Source organism: Sinocyclocheilus rhinocerous, unplaced genomic scaffold, assembly GCF_001515625.1.
Source record: "Sinocyclocheilus rhinocerous isolate Xijiao unplaced genomic scaffold, SAMN03320098_v1.1 scaffold1767, whole genome shotgun sequence".
NCBI classification, from domain to species: Eukaryota; Metazoa; Chordata; class Actinopteri; order Cypriniformes; family Cyprinidae; genus Sinocyclocheilus; species Sinocyclocheilus rhinocerous.
The window spans coordinates 100,655-120,190 of NW_015646318.1; the positions used below are offsets into that span (position 1 = coordinate 100,655).

General features: G+C 35.2%; 1 protein-coding gene across 1 annotated transcript in view; it reads right to left on the bottom strand.

The window, feature by feature from the left end:
- The window catches only part of LOC107707259 (voltage-dependent calcium channel subunit alpha-2/delta-2-like), a 122,091-nt gene that overhangs the window by 1,563 nt on the left and 100,992 nt on the right, over window positions 1–19,536 (bottom strand). The window contains exons 12-33 of the mRNA XM_016511247.1: window positions 18,552–18,641; window positions 17,096–17,161; window positions 15,605–15,679; window positions 15,455–15,529; window positions 15,243–15,314; window positions 14,431–14,502; window positions 14,273–14,334; window positions 12,804–12,823; window positions 8,596–8,740; window positions 5,608–5,705; window positions 4,677–4,767; window positions 4,489–4,551; window positions 4,299–4,402; window positions 3,726–3,827; window positions 2,569–2,663; window positions 2,446–2,493; window positions 2,200–2,271; window positions 1,957–2,109; window positions 1,003–1,055; window positions 822–877; window positions 602–725; window positions 404–513 (exon numbers count right to left, since the gene is read on the bottom strand). Of these exons, the coding sequence (XP_016366733.1) occupies window positions 404–513; window positions 602–725; window positions 822–877; window positions 1,003–1,055; window positions 1,957–2,109; window positions 2,200–2,271; window positions 2,446–2,493; window positions 2,569–2,663; window positions 3,726–3,827; window positions 4,299–4,402; window positions 4,489–4,551; window positions 4,677–4,767; window positions 5,608–5,705; window positions 8,596–8,740; window positions 12,804–12,823; window positions 14,273–14,334; window positions 14,431–14,502; window positions 15,243–15,314; window positions 15,455–15,529; window positions 15,605–15,679; window positions 17,096–17,161; window positions 18,552–18,641 (1,846 nt within the window). The remainder of the gene's footprint in view (window positions 1–403; window positions 514–601; window positions 726–821; window positions 878–1,002; window positions 1,056–1,956; window positions 2,110–2,199; window positions 2,272–2,445; window positions 2,494–2,568; window positions 2,664–3,725; window positions 3,828–4,298; window positions 4,403–4,488; window positions 4,552–4,676; window positions 4,768–5,607; window positions 5,706–8,595; window positions 8,741–12,803; window positions 12,824–14,272; window positions 14,335–14,430; window positions 14,503–15,242; window positions 15,315–15,454; window positions 15,530–15,604; window positions 15,680–17,095; window positions 17,162–18,551; window positions 18,642–19,536) is intronic.

Here is a 19,536-nt window from a genome sequence, read left to right on the forward strand (position 1 = left end):
TATTGCAAATAAACGCTGTTCTTTTGAACTTTCTATTCATCAATAAATCCTAAAAAAACAATTTATCACAGTTTATACAAAAAATATGAAGCAGCACAACTGTTTTAAACACTGATAAAAAGAAATGTTGCTTGAGCATCAAATCAGCATATTAGAAGGATTTCTGAAGATCATGTGACATTGAAGACTGGAGTAATGATGCTGAAAATTCAGCTTTGATCACAGCAATCAATTACATTTTAACATATATTACAATAGAAAACAGTTATTATATTAGTACACATTTAAGTTGTTTTGTATTTTTGATCAAATAAATGCATCCATCCCCAAACCTTTGAACAGCAGTGTACATTGCATCAAATTAAAACCTATGCAAGAAATGCATGTTTATGGCAAAGGATACATTCTGTCTCCACCTGAGACAGTTTCTCTATTTCACAGGAGTCGCAGGACAGTTTTTCAGCCACCACAAACAGCAGGTTGGTGTTGTTTATTCTCCTAGCATGAATTAACCTGTAAAACAGACACATTATTATTAAAAACAGCCTGTAGTCTGTATATATGTGATGTATACTGCCTGCATGACTGCCGTGGGTCTGACCTGGAGCAGTTGTCACAGTCCTGCAGTATGTTGTAGGAGCTGCTGATGTTACTGAAGTAAAACTGTGTCTGTACCGTCACACAGCTGGTCGCTCTAGACTCCAGTCCTTCAGCATCCACCTCATCTGCATTCACACACACACACACACACACGTTAAATTAGTCTTCTTATTGATTTACTTAAACAATGACCTTTTAAAATCGAAGTAAACGTCACACACCTGTCATGAACCAGCTCTGATAGGCAAACCCATACAGCATCTGCTGCAGCAGTGACCTATAGAGGACAACACACACACACACACACACACACACACACACACTCCTGAGTGTGAGCACATGATGTCTGCACATGTTTAAAAGCTACTACATCATTGAGCTCAGTCATTATAATTGACTCACCAGGCAGCTGCTGACGTCCACCAGGCAACATTTAACACATCAGCAATAGTAGGCTGAGAGGAAACACATGACAATGATCATGCCACAGTTCATCATCCGTCCAAATACACACATCTCTTTATCATCTTTCCATTTATTCATCCCTCAATCCAATTCAGTCAGTTATTTTAGTATTATTTATATACTATTATAGTAATTATTAATATTTTGAATTACTTTTTATTATAAAAAATAATTATTACTATTATTAATTTTAGTTAAAGTAATTTCATTGTGCGTTTTGTCATTTTAATTAGTTTTTTAGTTCTATTTAGTTTCAATTTTTTTTATTTCAGTTTCAATTTGAGTAATTTTTACTTATTTTACTTCAGTTAATTGCTCATCCAGAATGTTCAGTTTAAGTTTGTTTTTCCAAATATATATTTCAGCTTTATTTCAGTGAATGAAAATGACTTTTAATAGTTGTAATTTTACTTAACAATAACACAGCATTGTGTAAACCAATCCAATTGCAGATTTCGAATGTATTGTTTATATGCAATGATTCAAATATTAATTGCATGTGCATTATATCCATCACAAGCAAAACATAAGTGCATGCACATGCACAGTGCATAAGAATAGCTGATATCCAAAATATGCTGGAAAAGCTTTTTAGCAAATATTTAGCAAGTAAAGACATTTAGATTTACATATTGACGTATTGCGTTTCCTTTAATTAATTCCCTATATTTTCTTTACTTGGTCTTAAATTTAGCTTCAGAAAAACTGCAGAAACCCTGGCACTGCACATGTGCGAAAAGTGTTTATGAATTCAATTACAATAGTAGTCAGGGTTAAAAGTTTAACATAGCTAATATTTTCATATTTAACGTATCGTTTAAAATCAATACCAGCCGATTGAGATTCAAATCGTATTATTAGGATGCATGTAAGCGTAGGCATTACTCGTACCACAAACACTCTTCGCGGGGCGGCCCCTGTGTTGCTGCTGGGTACCGGGTCACACACCGACTGATAGTCGTAAGACTGCTTGCGTTTGTAGAAGGAGTTGTTATAGAGGGCGTAAAAGAGGGTGGCATCGACCTCGCCGAAGAACATCCCGATCTACAGACAGAAGAGGAAGAGCATAGCGTGAAAAACAACAGCAAAAACGGTCTGTTTTCACATCACTGTTTTCCTGTTGAACATCCTGACCTTATTCAAGTAGTCTTTCTGATTGGACATGACGAGGAAGCCGCCGTCATCTATCAGATAGCAAAGCAAGTCCTGCGAAGAAAGACGGATGGCTTTAAGTAAACGCATCACGTCATTAATCAGTCATTTTAATGGAAAATCACTAGATCAATCGACAAATTCTGAAAAGAGGGATGGATGTGAATGTATGGATGTGTGCTATAGATCTCAGTATTGACTGATCTGAGTGCATTAAGAGTCTCTTACATCACTGTTGGCTTCACAGTCCATTTCACAGCCACTGGTGGGTCCACACTGTCAGACAGAAGCAACAGTATTAGAGCAGCTTGTGTATAGGCATACCTATATAGAAGAATGTGTGTATTTTACCGTTTGAGAGCTCTGTCGGTTGCTGTTGGTGTGGTTGCTCGCCAGGATCTTGAATTTGTCTGTCCATGCCTCAAGATCAAGCTTCACACCCAGAACTAAGAGAATGCGAGACAGAAACAGCATGAGAAAGAGAAACCCTAAAACCTTTATGGTCTTTACCATTTCAGCATTTTCCACCTATCTTACAATTACAATGCTTTTGCAGCTGTTCCCTTTACATAAAAAATAACTGTGATAATGTGAAATATTATTACAATTTAAAATAGTTTTCTGTTTTGATATACTTTAAAATATAATTTGTCTGTGATGCAAAGCTGATTTACTCCAATCTCCAGTGCCACATGATCCTTCAGAAATCATTCTAATATGCGGATTTATTATCAATGTTGGAAAAAATTTAGCTGCTTAATATTTTTTTTTGGAACCAAGGATTTCAGGATTCTTTGATTAATAAAAAGTTCAAAAGAACAGCAGTTATTCAAAATAGAAATCTTTTATCAACAATAATAATACAATACAATAATAAAAAGATTAATAAAATAGTGTATAACATACATACTTATGCCATACAGCGCAAAGCATTTCTGATTTGTTTAATTTTCAACCTAATCTGTGTTGTCATCTACATATGTTAACTTTGGTGACACATTTACATCAACATAATTCAGGTTGACTTTTCAACAATGTTCAGAGCAGAATATGTCATTCTTCTAAAGCCAGATGCATAAAGCAGCACTTATCTCTGCTAATCCTCATGTCAGGTAATCCTAACGTAACGGGATGATCATGAGCTCAGAGAGGAAGCACAGCATATCACTGTCGATTTGTAGAGGTTTAAGTCAAATATGGCTAAATGTCTCTGGATATATTGTATTGAGAGAGCTCATGTATTCAAACACAGCTGCTGACCGTCTATTAGTTATGATGAAGTTCTTAACATATTGATTTATCATCTCAAATCCCACATTTGATCTTGCCTTCATTTGTGCACGTAAACGTGCCATTTGTCTGATTGAAAGGGCCTCCATGTGGACCCTATCTGTTGTTCATACTAATAACACTCAAATAATTCCAGTTTGTCACCAGACAATTCGTTTCTCCCAGAGAGGCAGACATCTGCACGAGTCACATACGGTGAACGTGAAGTTGCGTTTTACCTGCAGGTTTCAGGTTTTTGTTTCCTATGGTCACCTCCACTGCAGTGCTAACCAGAATGCCGATGGTGTCGTTCTCTGGATTCAGTATGGATTCATCATTGGCTGGACAACAAAACAAAACAAAAAAAAGCAGCTCTTGAAAACTATTAAACCAGAAAATGAATATTATATAAATGATACTGTAATTCCTAAAACAATTCTAATTGGATGAGCTGAGTTTGGTAAATTAATCAAAGAATGGAAGAGTAGTGTATTCTGCTAATTAATTATATTCCGATTATATATTTTATTATATATAAAAAATATAATTAATAAAATATAATGTAAAGTAAAGCATATATTAATATTCAAATATATATATATATATATCTAAAAACAGTATATATATATATATATAATTATAAATTATATTTAATTATAATTAATATTTATACAAATTATTTTTACTTCAATATTTTTTTCTTCAAATTAAATATATTATTTCAATGACACTTTACATTGTGAAAACATTGCCTCAGAGATCATTATATGAGGGTATAGAGTGTGCAGTCATGTGCTGTGTTTCTCTCTCACCGGTGCGGTAGGGGGCTCTGAACATGTAGCCCTTGTTGTCCAGACTGCGACGGTAATAACTAGCAATAAATGGCTCTGGATCTTCCTCCCAGGTCTCATAGGCCCTGATGTACAAACACACACACACACACACCTTTACAGCTATTTGAAACAACACAGTGACAAATAAAAGAAAAAGAACAAGACTCACTTATTAGGGAAAACTCGAGTGACGCCTCCATCTGTGGCTGCAAAGACCGCCATAAAGCCGTACCTACAGCATCATAACACACATACTCATTCACATTTATCACTAGCTCTAGGTTAATGCCTCATACACGTGTCAGTCTACTAATGAATGGGAGGAATTTCAGTGGTTCTTCCTGAATATGAACGTACGTGTTGAGGTCCTTGTTCTTCCAGACTTTATCTACCAGCTCTTTAATGATGCCCGTGTCCAAGATCAGATTATGCAGCAAGAAATTGTCACCTGTGTGGAATAATGATGATAATATTATGACATATGAGCTGATATCTTCAAACAAGATGGTTTTGAGTTCAAGAATTGTCAAAGAGAGAGTCAGAATGTCAATTACAGTCAGTGTTGTTACTGTTATATATATTTGGTGAATGAAATAAAGTCAAAATAAGTATAGAATATAAAATTTAAATATGACATGAAAACCTTAAACGTAAATAAGCTTCTAAATTAGGAAATTAGAAATGTTACCTTGGCAACTAACTGAAATAAGTTGAAATAATAAAATGACTAAAATTTAAATAAAATGACAAATTAATAAAAAAATTTAAAGCAATAAAAATGACAAAAGCGCATAAGAAAATTACTAAAACTTCTATACATGCTTGACATACTCTGTATTACAGTATAATTATGTATCGAGTATGTTTTTTAATTTATTGATTACGTTTTTTAATGCATTTTAAATTTAGCTTGTTTAATTTGATAAATTTTTTAATTATTATTTAAATATTTTTTATAAATTAAGCAAAAACAAACAAACAAACAAAACAAAACAAAACAAAACAAGAAAATTACTAAAACTTAAATTCAAATAAAAACTACCTTTAAAAAAAAGAACTGCTTTATTAATGCTTCAAGGTTGTCTCAGCTGGTCTTATAGCGCAGTGTTCTAGCGAAAACCCACAGACCTGTTCAGACCAGCATGGCTGGTTTAAGATGTTCTTTTTAGCAGGAACATATGACATTTGGATAACACTCAACTGATTGTGCAATGAAAATTACTGACAGAATGTACTTTAAAATGGAACAAAGTCGTTGAATAATTCACTCAAAATCTGTGAGCCTCACATTGTTTGGAGTCCGGCGTGACCTTCTCCATCAGAGCGATGAAGTTGAGCAGGAACTCGGTGTTGTTGTTAGACAGCTCCAGGTCTTTGCAGTATTCCCTGAGGAAAACACACATCATTCCACACTGGAAAACTCTCTCTGCTAAAGATTAACATCATAAACAGACTGTAAACCCTTAACAGACAGTCAGAGTTTTGCACTGACCAATATTTCACATTCATGTAAACATCTTAAACACACAAAACACCACAATGACATACATAAAACATAACTGCAGTGCAAAAATTATTCTTAACCAGTATCTTTGTCTGGTTTTCCAGTAAAAATACCTAAACATCCTTAAAACAAGACAAATCTAACAGAGTAACACTGCAGTGCATTTGGTCTAAAACATACACTGTATAAAAGCTGGAAGTTGTAAACAAAACAAACACTACTTCTAAAGGAAACACTATTTCAGTTTTTCTACTTTAAAATTTCATGCGCAATTCAATGTGTTATTTGCAGTTCTGTAATTATTTGTGAAATTGCAATCTGTGAGTGAAAATTGTTTTAAAGTAAATCCTACACTTTTTTCCACTTAATGCAACTTAATTTAAGACAAGTCATAATTATTGCAATTTTGCTTCTCAGGTAAATTCATCTTGTTCAGGGATGTTTAGATGTTTTTACTGGAAAACATAACAAAACTACTGACTAAGAACATGATTTTGGAGTGTATATGCTTTATAAACACAGAGAGAAAGATGATCATTCATAGACTCATGCACGTGAACTTCTCTAGATCCATGCAAACCAAAGTCAACCTTCCCCTTGATACTGATGCCGTATGTAAGGAAGTGAGGAGAACGCCATGCACACACAGACACAGAGGAGACGCGTGAGAGCTGCAGCGATGAGATGTGGAGAGAATCTACTGAACGTCAGAAGATACAGATCCATGAGAGCAGACGACAATGATTCAAACACAGAGTTACCCAGAGGAATATATACTGCTCAGCTTGCATAGCATGGCTTTCAGATACGCTTCAAGTATGAACTTTATCTTTGTGTGCCTTTAAATTGTTTAGGAAAAATACAAAGTTGATGTACAGTTAGAGTACAGAGCTATAAAAATGAGCATGGCATAGAGGAACATTTGAGTTTATTTTAAAATTACAGTAACTCTGAAACTAAAGGAGACATGTGTGATTATGTAAGATTATTGATGTCTTTTTCTCAGGTTAAAAATATAAAAAGCAGGAGTTTTCCAGGTTCGAAACAAATTATGCTTTATCAGCAGCTTTCTCATTACCACAGACAATATGATCAACTTGTCGCTCAAGTTTGTAAAAACAAACAAAAATCACATTTATAATAATATATTAAGAATGGTTTAAAAAAGTTTATCAGGCCAGACATTGCATTGCATTGTAAGGTTTGCTACCATTGTAATTTACAACTACACCTAAAAAATAATTTTTCAAAGTGATAAAATGAGTATGTTTTATAAGAAAATACTATCTCAGTGTTTCTACTTCAAAGTTTCACATGTAATGTTACTTGCCTTTTTTCATTATTTGTCAAATTTACTATCAGTTTTTTCTATTTTGTCAAAGTACTCATTTAACACAGTATTTAAAAGTATTTAATAGAGCACATAGGCTACTAGATAACTAGAAGAAATAAAATAGACCCTTCTGAATACAGTATCTGGGCTGGCGCTGGTTCCACTGTCAGTGAAATACTGTACACATATTGCTTGTTTATATAAACAGAGCAAAACAATTTTCTGTGGAAATCAAGCTTTACAGTTTTAAAAACAAAGGTTCCTTTTTCTTTTTTTGTCAGTGCCTTTAAAGGAAGTTCTCACCCTCAGGCCACCAAAATATAGATGAGTTTGTTTCTTAATCCACACCACTCCAGTTTATCAATTAACGTCTTGTGAAGTGAAAGGCTAAGAAATAAATCCATCAAGTTTTTTAACTTCAAACTGTGGTGTCCAACTAAAATACCACAATCCACAGTCCATAATCCATAAAAACGGTTCCTCCGGTAAAAAAGTCATCTCGTCTGAATCAGGAGAGAAATATGCACAGATCAAGCACCATTTACATCCGAATACATTCCAAAACAGTTCTAAATAAATATGTCAGTGGATTTTAATGCGAGAGAACAACAGGGAATGGATTTTTTTTACTGAAGGAAGTGTTATTATGGATTATGGACTCGTATTTTGGCCAGAAGCGACGGTTTAAAGTTAAAACACCTTAATGATGAATTACTTTCTTATTTCATAAGACATTAACTGATGGACTGGAGTGGTGTGGATTACTTGTGGATTATTGTGATGTTTTTATCAGCTGTTTGGACTCTCATTCTGACGGCACCCATTCACTGCAGAGCATCTACTGGTGAGCAAGAGATGCAATGCTACATTTCTCCAAATCTGTTACCATGAGGAAACAAACTCATCTACATCTTGGATGGCCTGAAGGAGAGTCCAGCAAATTTTCATTTTTGGGTGAACTAATCCTTTAAAGAACCATTTTGGTTCCCCAAAGAAGCATTCAGCAAACAGGAACCATTTTTCTTAGTATGAAGAACATGTTAAAAATCCAAAGAACCTTTTTTACCACTATAAAGTACCTTTTGTTGCACAGAAAGATTCCACGGATGTTGAAGCTTCTTCATGGAACCATCAATGCCAATAAAGAACCTTTATTTTTAAGAGTGTACATGTGATGAACCCAGAACACTATAAGTCTCCATTTGCTCTTAATGCGGTCTAGGAGATATTAACAAGATTTTTCTTTCCTACGGGAGACGGCGAGGAGTCTCGACAGACAAAACACAACAAATAAACATCCACTTGGGTTAAAATGGACAGACATGTTACGCACAGCACACACACAGAGTCTACAGTGACTACGGTATGTTGAAAAGGAAGTTAGCGATGGACGTATGCACAAAACAGGAACGTGGCTTCAAGAAGACACACACAGCTACCTGGGGGCAATGAACACATGTCCCTCTGACTCAAAAGTGTTTGGCAGGAGAGACTCAAAATCTGCAACAGAAACGGGCAAGATTATCCAGGGGAAGCGGAGGACGGAGAACACAGGGAGGCTTCTGAGAAACAAATGAACATCAGCTGCTCTTCAAAAAGTGTTACCATAGCAACACTGAGGAATCATGGGGGGATACCAGCGTTAGCCACTATGGTGCCTTCAATGGAGTCGCATTGGCCGAAATAATGGGCTAATTTGGAAAGCAGACACTTTTAGCTCAATTCGAATTTCGTCCGAATTTTTTTCTTTTGCAAGTCGGAGAACTGGCTTGCCCCTCGGGATACACACTGAGACGAAGCGAGTTCTCCGACGCCGTTCCCACGAACCGCGTGGCGTGCCGCTTTCTTTTTCAACAGGCATCAACATGGCCAACCGTTTAGCTGGGAGTGGGTGAGGCAGGGGTCCTGATGGAGGTGATCGCCCCTCAGACTGGCACCGCAGAGCCACTCCAGAGACTCAATTGGAGAAAGTACCCAGCATTGTGGACGAGAAGAGAGAGGGCAACCCAGTTTGATCTACTACACACTATCCTCATGTTATTCATCACACCGTCCTGCATCATATCTACTGAATGAGATCCTGATTTCAGGGTGCCGATTCCAAAAATAGTGCCTGTTTTGCTTCAGCATGTGACACTTTCTTGCAAAATATGATGCATTTTGTAGCATTTTTGCTTTTGACAAGCATTTGTAAGGTGAAGAAGACCTTAATCAACAGACAAAAGACAACTCCCATCTTACAACTTATTGTTCAATTCTCAGTAAATTTTCACATGTATTACATTATTTTATGGCTAATCCTGATTTCAGGGTTAGAATTATGGCCAGTGGCAGAAGAAAATGCAAACATGAGCCAGATGTGCGGGTGTTTTACTATATCCAAACTATGACAGATTATGTGAAAAAGCTCATGTTCTTTGATATCAAATTAAGTATTTGAACATATTTCTCCACTCCTTTGCATACTGTAAGTTAAATGATACATTTTTAATACTTATTTTTGTCATTAAAACAGAAGCATTTGACTGTATTTATATATAGTATGAAAAAAAAAACTATGTGATTTTTATTGATATGTTGAACTCAGCATCATCAAATTAGGTAATATTAGGCTTTTTTTGCAAATCAGCATAATTTGTTTTCAGGATGCAGGGCTGTGTTGTTTATGACTTGATATTTGACAAATAATGATGTAAAGAAAGTATACAAGCAGCAAATGTTGCATATATGTGTGTATACATGTACATTTTTGTATTCAATAAATGTCCATGTGAATATATGTACCCAAATAAATATCTACGGTAATATATGTATCACTGTTGTGCCCAGGTAGTTTTTCCCTCCACACTGTCTTGCACTTCCAGGTCAGGATAAGTGAAGATGCAGCGGAGCGTCTGCGGTGGCAGTCTGGGGGGTGATAGATGTACAGAGGGGTCAAGCTGATGAGAACACAGGGTGTAAGAGGAGGACGACAAACAAACCGGGCGCTGCCAAGTGCTCCATCACCAAAACAACAAGACCTAAAGGAGGCCATCTAGCAAATTCATCTGTAACCTATTCCTGTCCATTCCAAAACATTATACGAATAGTAAGAGACAACCTAAGGGAATAAACTGGCTGGCTAAACTAAAGACAACATTGCATGATAATAGACATCTTTAAGTCTTTAAGTGTTAGAGGCTAACAAATGGCAAACATTTCTGCTCAATATTTAAGATTTAATGCAAGAGATTGGACAAAAATAAAAATTCAAGATCATTTATTCACCCTCAAACCTATGTGGTGCACAACAGGAAATGTTTTGGAGGATGTTCAAGCTGCTCTTTTCTATTCAGTGAAAGCATATAGTGATCAAGGGCACATTGTAACTGTTAACTAAAACTAGTAGCCACATTTTAATCCAGACTAAAAAGTGTTTAGCTGTGCATTTACTGTATTACTACTGATTGCACTGTAACATAACGTATTTATGTTTTTTTTTCTCTTTTATTCTTATTTGTTTTTATTACTTTTTAGTACATTTAAAAAAAAAATATTGTCAATTTTTATTATTTCTCATGCATGTTATGATTATTTTAAATTTCTGTTATTTTTAATTCCTTTGTAAACCACTTAGAATTACCATTGCATATGAAATACCCTAATAAATAAAAGTACCTTGGCTTAAAACTCAAACTATTTCAAATGTCTTTGTTCATTTAAATAGAGCTGAAATAAAATAAAATATATATTGAAATACTGAGATTACTAAAGCTAAATTAAAGCTGAATATAAATATTTAAAAAACAAACCAAAAATGAATAAAAATGACAAAAGCACATTAACAAAGTGACTTATCTTAAACTAAAATGAAAATGAACATATAAAAAAGGAACGTATAAAAATTAAAATATATATTAAAAAAACAATTAAAACATGAAGAAATACTAAAATAGTATATAAATAATACTAAACTAATGCCTAAAAAATTACCATAATAGAGGTCCATGTCACTTTTGAGTTATATTCAAGTTTTGTTTTTGTTTTTCTCATATGATGCTTTTGTGGGTAATGAAATTTTAAATAACTGATTATTAAAAAGTCTTAATGATTTTGGTTGGTTCTTCACACAGAGCTTTTATATTGCTTTAAAAGACTTGGAACATAGCACACAAGAATGAACTATGTTTTGGAATACATTTACGGTGCTTTTTAATATTTCTGGATATTGACAGGCACTATATACTTTTGTTGAATTAAATAGAGCAGCATGAAAATTCTGCAAAAGACATTATTTTGTGTTTAATGGAAGAAAGTCAGTCAAATGATTTTGGAACAAAATGAGGGAGAGTAAATGATGAGTTTTCCTTTTTTGGTAAACATTTCAGAACAAACAGACAATGATATGCTACACTCAAAGTGCAAACATAACCTCTCAATAACGACCACAATAAGTTCATATTTGTACCTCCGTAATAATAACTTGTATTAGTGAGAGTCTAAAGTTTACTTTAGGGATGCTTTCAAACTAAATACTGCATTACATGACTAGAGTAGGACTTTTACTAGCAAATGCACCAATCTGAGGATTTAACACTGTCACTGAGGAATAAAGAGGGGAGGAGGAGAAGAAGACAGATGGAGGAGAATATTCCCAAACATAATGGACACAGGGATCAGAAGTACGTTTGACAGTGAGAGAAAGATCATATTTTATTCTTCTTCAGGAGATGTCAGGGAGAGACCTTAAAGGCTGTCCGAGCCGAGAAAGAGAGAGAGAGAGAGAGATAAAGAGAGAATTTGAAAAGGAGAAAGATGTGGGTGTAGGCCGCAGCAAGAGGGTGAGTGGGTGAGTGAGGGAGTGAGGAAGAGGAGGAGAGAGAGGAAGAGGAGGGTCTTGAAGGCAAGGCGGGCAGGAGGAACAGAGGAGGCAAGCAGGCTGGAACAGGTGGAGGTGGGCGTCAGCGGGGAGTTCAGGACAAGGGTACGAGGAAGGAAGTAGAGTAACAAAGGTAGTGGACCAATATGGTGAATACTTGCCCTTGAAGACTGATCCGTCTGAGGAGGAGAGAGCAGAAAAGAAACAGGGGGGACGGGTAAGGGGAGGAGGGGGGTCACAGACAATATTTTATTCAATGACTGTTTGAATAAAAATATTGTTTTTCTCAAAAGAAGGAAAATCAAGTCAGTCAAAACAGTAATGAACAACTGAGAACAGGAAACCAAAATGAATGACACGTCGCAAAGAATATAACAACAAGAAGACGGAGGCAGGGAATGAACTCCACGAGGATGGAGACGAGGAGAGAACATCTGAGGACACGTGAGCAGAATCAGAACTAATGAACCTTCACCGCATGACGAAACATGGAGAAAAATTATGTCACAAAATGAGAATCACATATGAGCTAGGAAGAGAGGAACGCTTTGGAAATAAAAAGATAGATAGAAAGAAAGAAAGAAAGAAAGAAAGAACTACATTTTAAACCAAAGAGGAATGAAAGCATAAACAAAATGAAACAAAAATAAAATGAATGAAAGAATGAACTTCAGACTTAATGAATGAATAAATAAATAAACAAAAGAAAAACACACAACAAAAGACAATAAAAAGAATAAATTAAATATATAAAAAACAATATCTAAAACCAAAAAGAATGAATATAACGTGAAAGAACTAAAATTAAACTAAAGAACAAATTACAGAAAGAAAGAGGGGAGAACTATAAGAGATATAAATGATTTAAATGAAAAAGATGGAAGAATGAACAAAAGAGAAACAAACAAATAAGAGAGAATGAAAGAATGGCACAAAAGAACAAGGATCAAACCAAGGAGGAGCAAAAGCAATAAAAACAAAATAAAAAAATGAACGAAATAATGAACAAGTGAAAAATACACAAAAACAGGCTGAAGAAAAAGAACGAAAGAACAAACTAGGGATCAAATGAACAAACAAAAAACAACAAAAATGCAAGCAAAAGTCATAGAATGAAAGATCAAATGAGCAACATCAAAGGAAAAGCAGAAAAAACAACTAAAGATCAAACAAAAGAACTAAAGAACAAATAAAACAGAAATAAAAAACAAATGGAAGAGAATAAACAACATATGAAACACACAAATAAACAATAGAGATTGACTACAATCAACAAATGACCTAAAGATCAAATGAATGAACTAAATACAACATAAATAAACAAAGAACAAAGAAAAACAAACAAAAAACAAGGAAAGAAAGGAAAACCAAAGGCGTTCCATCTCCCGTGCGGGACAATGGCCCGTCAGGGGGCATTGTGGGATACTTTTTTCTTATTTATTGACTGATTCCAAAGCTGCCGGCAAACAATACAGAACAGTGAGCATCCACATGAATCAAAGCAAATAATAAACACGACAGAACACATAAAGCACACAGTGAAAAGCAAAAGCATGCCTCTTTTCACAACTCGCTAACGAAAACAAAAACACAAAATCTGTCCAGACAAAAGATGCTTCAGAATCGTCATTGTGAGAGAGAAGACGAGAGCATTTTTTAATGTTTCGGCAAAAGGAAAAATAATAGCACATGGTCACCATTATTTTCAACTCAGTAAACACAGCAAAACCACAGCTTTCACCTCTCTGGTTTTTAGTGAGGGTTTTTTCTTTGCATCCGTGCAGGGAAAGAAAAATCACCTCATTACAGAACAGCATGAGGACAGGAGGAAAGAGGGAAGAGGTGGGGTGGGGTTTCACAGAAGAACACATCCACTCTCGCTTTCCCGGGAATCCACGCTTGGACCCGACGCTGCTGTGATGTCAGAGAAAGGGGGAGGGGCAAACTACGCCTTTGTTTCTTTGTTTGTTTTGAATACGCAATTAACATTGTCATATCCATCACCATGCTAAAATCTTCAGAGAGTTGTCATGATTGAATTATTAATTTCCAAAATGCCCTGCTGAAAAGACCAATTTAGACAACCTAAACTGCTCATTTTGGCAGGTTACAGATGCCAATTAAAATTCATGACTCATTTCAACAAAACTGCATTGAATGTTTTACAGTCTACATCCTCTTGGCTATTTTAAGTTTAGAGAGAAAGTGACTGAAATCAACAGAAATGCAGTCTGAAAGAGTGAGTGTGTCATATTGACCTGTAATCTGTGCCCTCCACTGGACTCCATATGTATGTCCTCTGGACCTCATCAATGTAACGCTGAAAACACACACACAAAGAGCAGCACATCACCAACCAGTCATAAGATCATCACACTGTATGTCATTATATCTAATAAGAGGTCATGTGACTCACCTCATCCACAGACTTCACCAGTGTCCTGATTCTCCTCTGTCCTGCTCTGCCATCAATCATTTGACGGCGGATCTACAATAAGATAAAAACAAGATCATTCTCGGATTGTAAACACATTGAAGGGATTTAAAGATTATTTAAAATCAAGCTATGACTTTCTCAAGTCGCTGTAAAATTTTCCAGGTACACTACTGTTCAAAAGGTGAGATTTTTTGGAGGTTGGTAAGATTTTTTTTTTTAATGTTTTTGTCTTTTATGCTCACCAAGGCTTCATTTATTTTAGCAAAAATACAGTAAAAACAGTGACACTGTGAAATATTATTACAATTTAAAGTAACTGTTTTCTATTTAAATATATTGTAAAATGTAATTTATTTGTGTCATGCAAAGCTGAATTTTCAGCATCATTACTTCAGTGTTACATGATCCTTCAGAAATCATTCTCACATGCTGATTTGCTGCTCAAGAAAAAGTTCTCATTTTTTTCAGTGTTGAAACCAGCTGTGCTGCTTGACATTTTTGTGGAAAATGTGATACATTTTTTATTTCATTGTAACAATATACATGTTATTTCTGCCACTTTTGATCAAATTAAAGCATCCTTGCTGAATAAAAGTATTAATTAAAAATCTTGATCCCAAACAAGTGAGTAAGTGAACTGGGAATTTTGTTCCAAGACCAAAAAACGCTCTTCATCCAGAAGCACGTCCTACTTGGCTAAACTCGGCCATGTTGTCTGATGAGTAATTTAATGACATTTTAATAATGTATTTGGCACATTTGCAAGGAAAACTCATTGTAGAGATGTTCACCTCCTCCTTGTTGCGATCTGGAAGTTCAGCATCCAAGAAGTCCAATGTGACCGGCTCTCTGAAGTTAATGATCTACACAAATCCATTAGGAAAAAATTATTATTGTTATAGAGATAAACATGCATTAAAAATGGAAGGTAGAAAAGGAAAATAACTACATTTTGGATTAAATTTAAGTCTATAAACAAGTGACAAACTCAAATGCTTTTCACCTTAGGCTGTAGGTTGGGGTGCAGCAGCACATAGCCATTGGGATCTATGGCAAACGTGTAACCATTGGCTCCAAGCTGTGTACAGAGATGCACATTATTGACTGATGATCGAAAATAAAAATAACTGAAAAAGAGATTTATTTGACTTACCTTATATCTTGGTGTGAGTTCTTTAATTTCATTGAGGGCGATGTCTACACCCATGACACCAAGATTCAACTGATTCTGCAATAAAGAAACCAACAGACTGAAAAATACAACAAACGACCACAAGGGGGCAGAATTGATATTTAACAAAACTACAGGTAATATAACAGTCAAATCAAACGGTCAAAAACAATTGGATTAATGCTTGGAGAGTGAACTGTCAAACAAGCACATTTCTCCATTTTTATGTTATACATAATGTTGAGTTGTTGTATCATAGTTATCATTACCATTGTCAATGTCAAAAAAAAGTATAGCTTTGGTAAGAAAGCATCTGCTTAGGACATAAATTGAAGAGCAAATAAAGTGAGAAGCGAATGTGCCTCCAGGAAAAATAACTGATATGTGACGACAGGCAGTGTGTTGAATTATAATGCGCTCTGCATTTATCAGTCACACTGGCAGGACAGTTGATCATCTAATGGAAAGGTTACTCATCCATCAATGCATCAATGCACAAATTAAAGATGTGTGCAAACACTACTGATGCAATTCTGAACCATCCAGCCAAACAGACAATGTTTAAAATACAGTTTACCTGGAAATATAAGTCATGGAACTGATGGCATCTTCATTCAAGGCAATTATAATAAATACATATTACATATAGGCTAGAAAACCCAAATTCTGTTAATAAATGTTAGTTAATCTTTCCTTTCCATTAGTGTATATATATATATATATATATAATAGCCTGGAATGAATGGAAATGTTAATTTACATTTATATATTTATTTATATACACCCACACCCACATATACATATATATACTGTATATATATACATATATTAAAACCAAAATTTTGTAAATAATCAAAAAATTATTTAGATCAGCACGCTAATTATGGACATATTTTGTTAACATTTGACAACAAGAAGGTGGCCAAATGTAAAATACTAAATACTATAATTATTTTATTTTGATTAAAAAAACAAAATAATCAAAATATTTATGTACAGAAATTGTCCAAATTCTGAAAAAATTATTAAACATATATGCTGAAATATACTGTTCAATAAAAAAGTTCATTAAAACCTTTTAGACGGTTTGTGAAATGGTTTGCCTGATAAATGTGATTGTGTAACTAAACAACATTCATACAGTTGAACTGCAGTATTGTTTAAGTGTTCAAATAAAACTGCATGCACTATTTATGATATTAAACTTCAAACCGAACTTTGAATCACACTCAAACGCCCTTGTGCGTCTTCAAAGTCAAGCCCTATTCAATATGCACTCAACACGATTGTGAAACATGCCGCTCTCAAACAGTTTGTCAATGTCAGTTAGGGAACATGCTAAGAATTAGAACTGGAATGTGATCATCACACTAATAATGCAAAAACTCCATAATGCAACATTTGTATCGTCCTGCGGGGGTACGAGAAACAAATGACTAGTTGTTCATTTACAGGACTCTTCTCACGACTTACTTTGGAGTCTCCGTCAGTGGTGAGATTGAAGACTGGCATTGTGCCGGTAATGACGAGCCCCAAACCCTGTAAAAAACAAAACAAAAACATACACTGCCATTTAAAATGTTTGTTTTTATGGCTGTGAACTAAAAGAAGGTCACAGTACACTGCACGCATGAATAAAAGGCTGCCGCATAAAAAAAACGCCGTCCAACTCGTAGTAAAATTATATGGTCAATGACAAAGCAAACGAGCTGTGGAGATTCAAATTTGTGCATTCTGGAAAGAAAACAAAGAATGAACAATATCACAGTCAGTGGCCGCCTCTAACAATCCAATCTGAAACAGTTTCTCAGTCTCAAATCAATGAATAGCGGCATGTGTCTGTGTGTTTCAGTGTTTCCTAAGGATGTAGTTCTTGCAGCGGGGTGCGGTAAACCCCTAATGCGCTAAACAATAACTAATAGCATTTCTTCAACAGTTTATAAACAAAACACTTATTTTAATAGAACTCTGTTGTGCATATGTATATTTAAGTACACTTTGTCCAACCAGTCAGTAAGCAGACTTAAAATAAAGTTTTACTAACCTTACAAATGAACATTTATCTCAAAAAGTTTATGACTCAGACTTAACATAACACCTGAGTCATTCAGTGAGTGAGTCATCCAAGCTGATTCACTCAGAAAGTGAGTCATCTGACTGATTCAGACTGTTCTATTCCGATTGAGTCACTAATAGGTGAATCATTCGAAAGAATCGCACCAATCAGTGGATTTATTTGTGAATTAAACAGCCTGCTGTGCAATAGAAATGCAATAAAATCCAACTTTTTATTGTCAATATGCTATTTTGCAGTTCTCATCCTAAAAGTGTGCAACGATTCCTATTCTAAGCTATATTTCATCCAGAGATGTGTAACCTAAGGGTATGTTTATTCAACAATGTTGTACTAAAAAGAGAAACGTTTTGAGTGTCAAAACAGGCCCCGTTAACACAGATTCCATAGAAACGACTAAAAATGCTGTATTATGAATGCCAGGCCAGAAGTTGGCAGTCACTTCATAAAAAAACACTGCGCACATGTGCACATACCTACAGACACGCAATATGCATACGACATCACCATTTTAACAAAACAGTATAGTTTTCAAAAACGTGAGCCGTTGTTCTGTAAATGAACGTCCAAAATGCATAAAAAAGTGTTTGTTTTTAGTTGAAAATGCTGTTGTGTAAACGCCCCTTTAATCAGGGGTTCTCGAGTAAGGTCATAGAAATATTAATATCTACTATTGATTACGATATTAAAATAGATGTTTAATTTAACTGCATTTTTCTGCAAGATAAACACAAGCATTTCATAAACAAACACTCAATTCAAGTGGGCTCAGATTCTGTGCAGGCTGATCGAAATTATACAGTGCAATTTTGAGTTGATGATGATGATGATGATGTTGATGGAAATCTTCCATACCAGAGCATCCTGGTAAACATTGGTCCACTGCACTTGTTTAGCCCGTTCACCTGCCAGCACCATTGGCCGTCCAAGAACATCCAAATACTCCTGATAACAAAAAACACACAAAGAATTCAACACACATATCACAAGAACTGTAGTGCAGCTCAGTTTTACAACAAACACGACCAGGAGCACCAATCGAAACGATCCATTCTCAACAGGTTACGACTAATAACACTCTGAGCTCTGAAAGTGCGACACTAAAGGCATGAGTCCACACCTCCCTCTGTCATAAAGCAAACGACTGCGACTCGCCGCTCCATTACATAAAGCACGCTGTTAAAAGCGTCCGCTCGAGGGGCCAGTAAAGCCAGCTGCACAGAGGCACTTCCAGCCGTAACAAATCATCATAAAGCAGCTATTAAAGCATATTACAGCTGCTAGAAAGCACATTCTCGCTCCGGAGGGGTAGGGTGGGCTGCCACAGGACGGCACTTGTTGGGTCGCCGTAAGCACACGTTTATAAATGACAATTCTGTTTTCAACACAACACTCTTTGGGAGGTTAATCATTCAAAGAAGTGAACCTCACCAAAACTGTCTGAAAGAATGGGGTCAAAAAAAAAAAAAAGGAAAGGAGGCTTATTGTAGGAAAAAAATGTTTTTTTAGGGGGGGGGGGGGGCATATATACATATATTGATAATATATATTATATAATTATATATATATATATATATATTATAGATTATTACTATCTATCTATCTATCTATCTATCTAGGCATATGTAGTTTTAATATTTATTTATTGTGAAGCCATGTGTATATTATATTTTTAAAGGGGTCATATGATGCAATTTCAAGTTTTCCTTTCTCTTTGGAGTGTTACAAGCTGTTTGTGAATAGATAAGATCCCTAAAGTTGCAAAGACTAAAGTCTCAAATCCAAAGAGATATTCTTTATAAAAGTTAAGACTCAATAATTTTTACTTTCTCAAAAAACT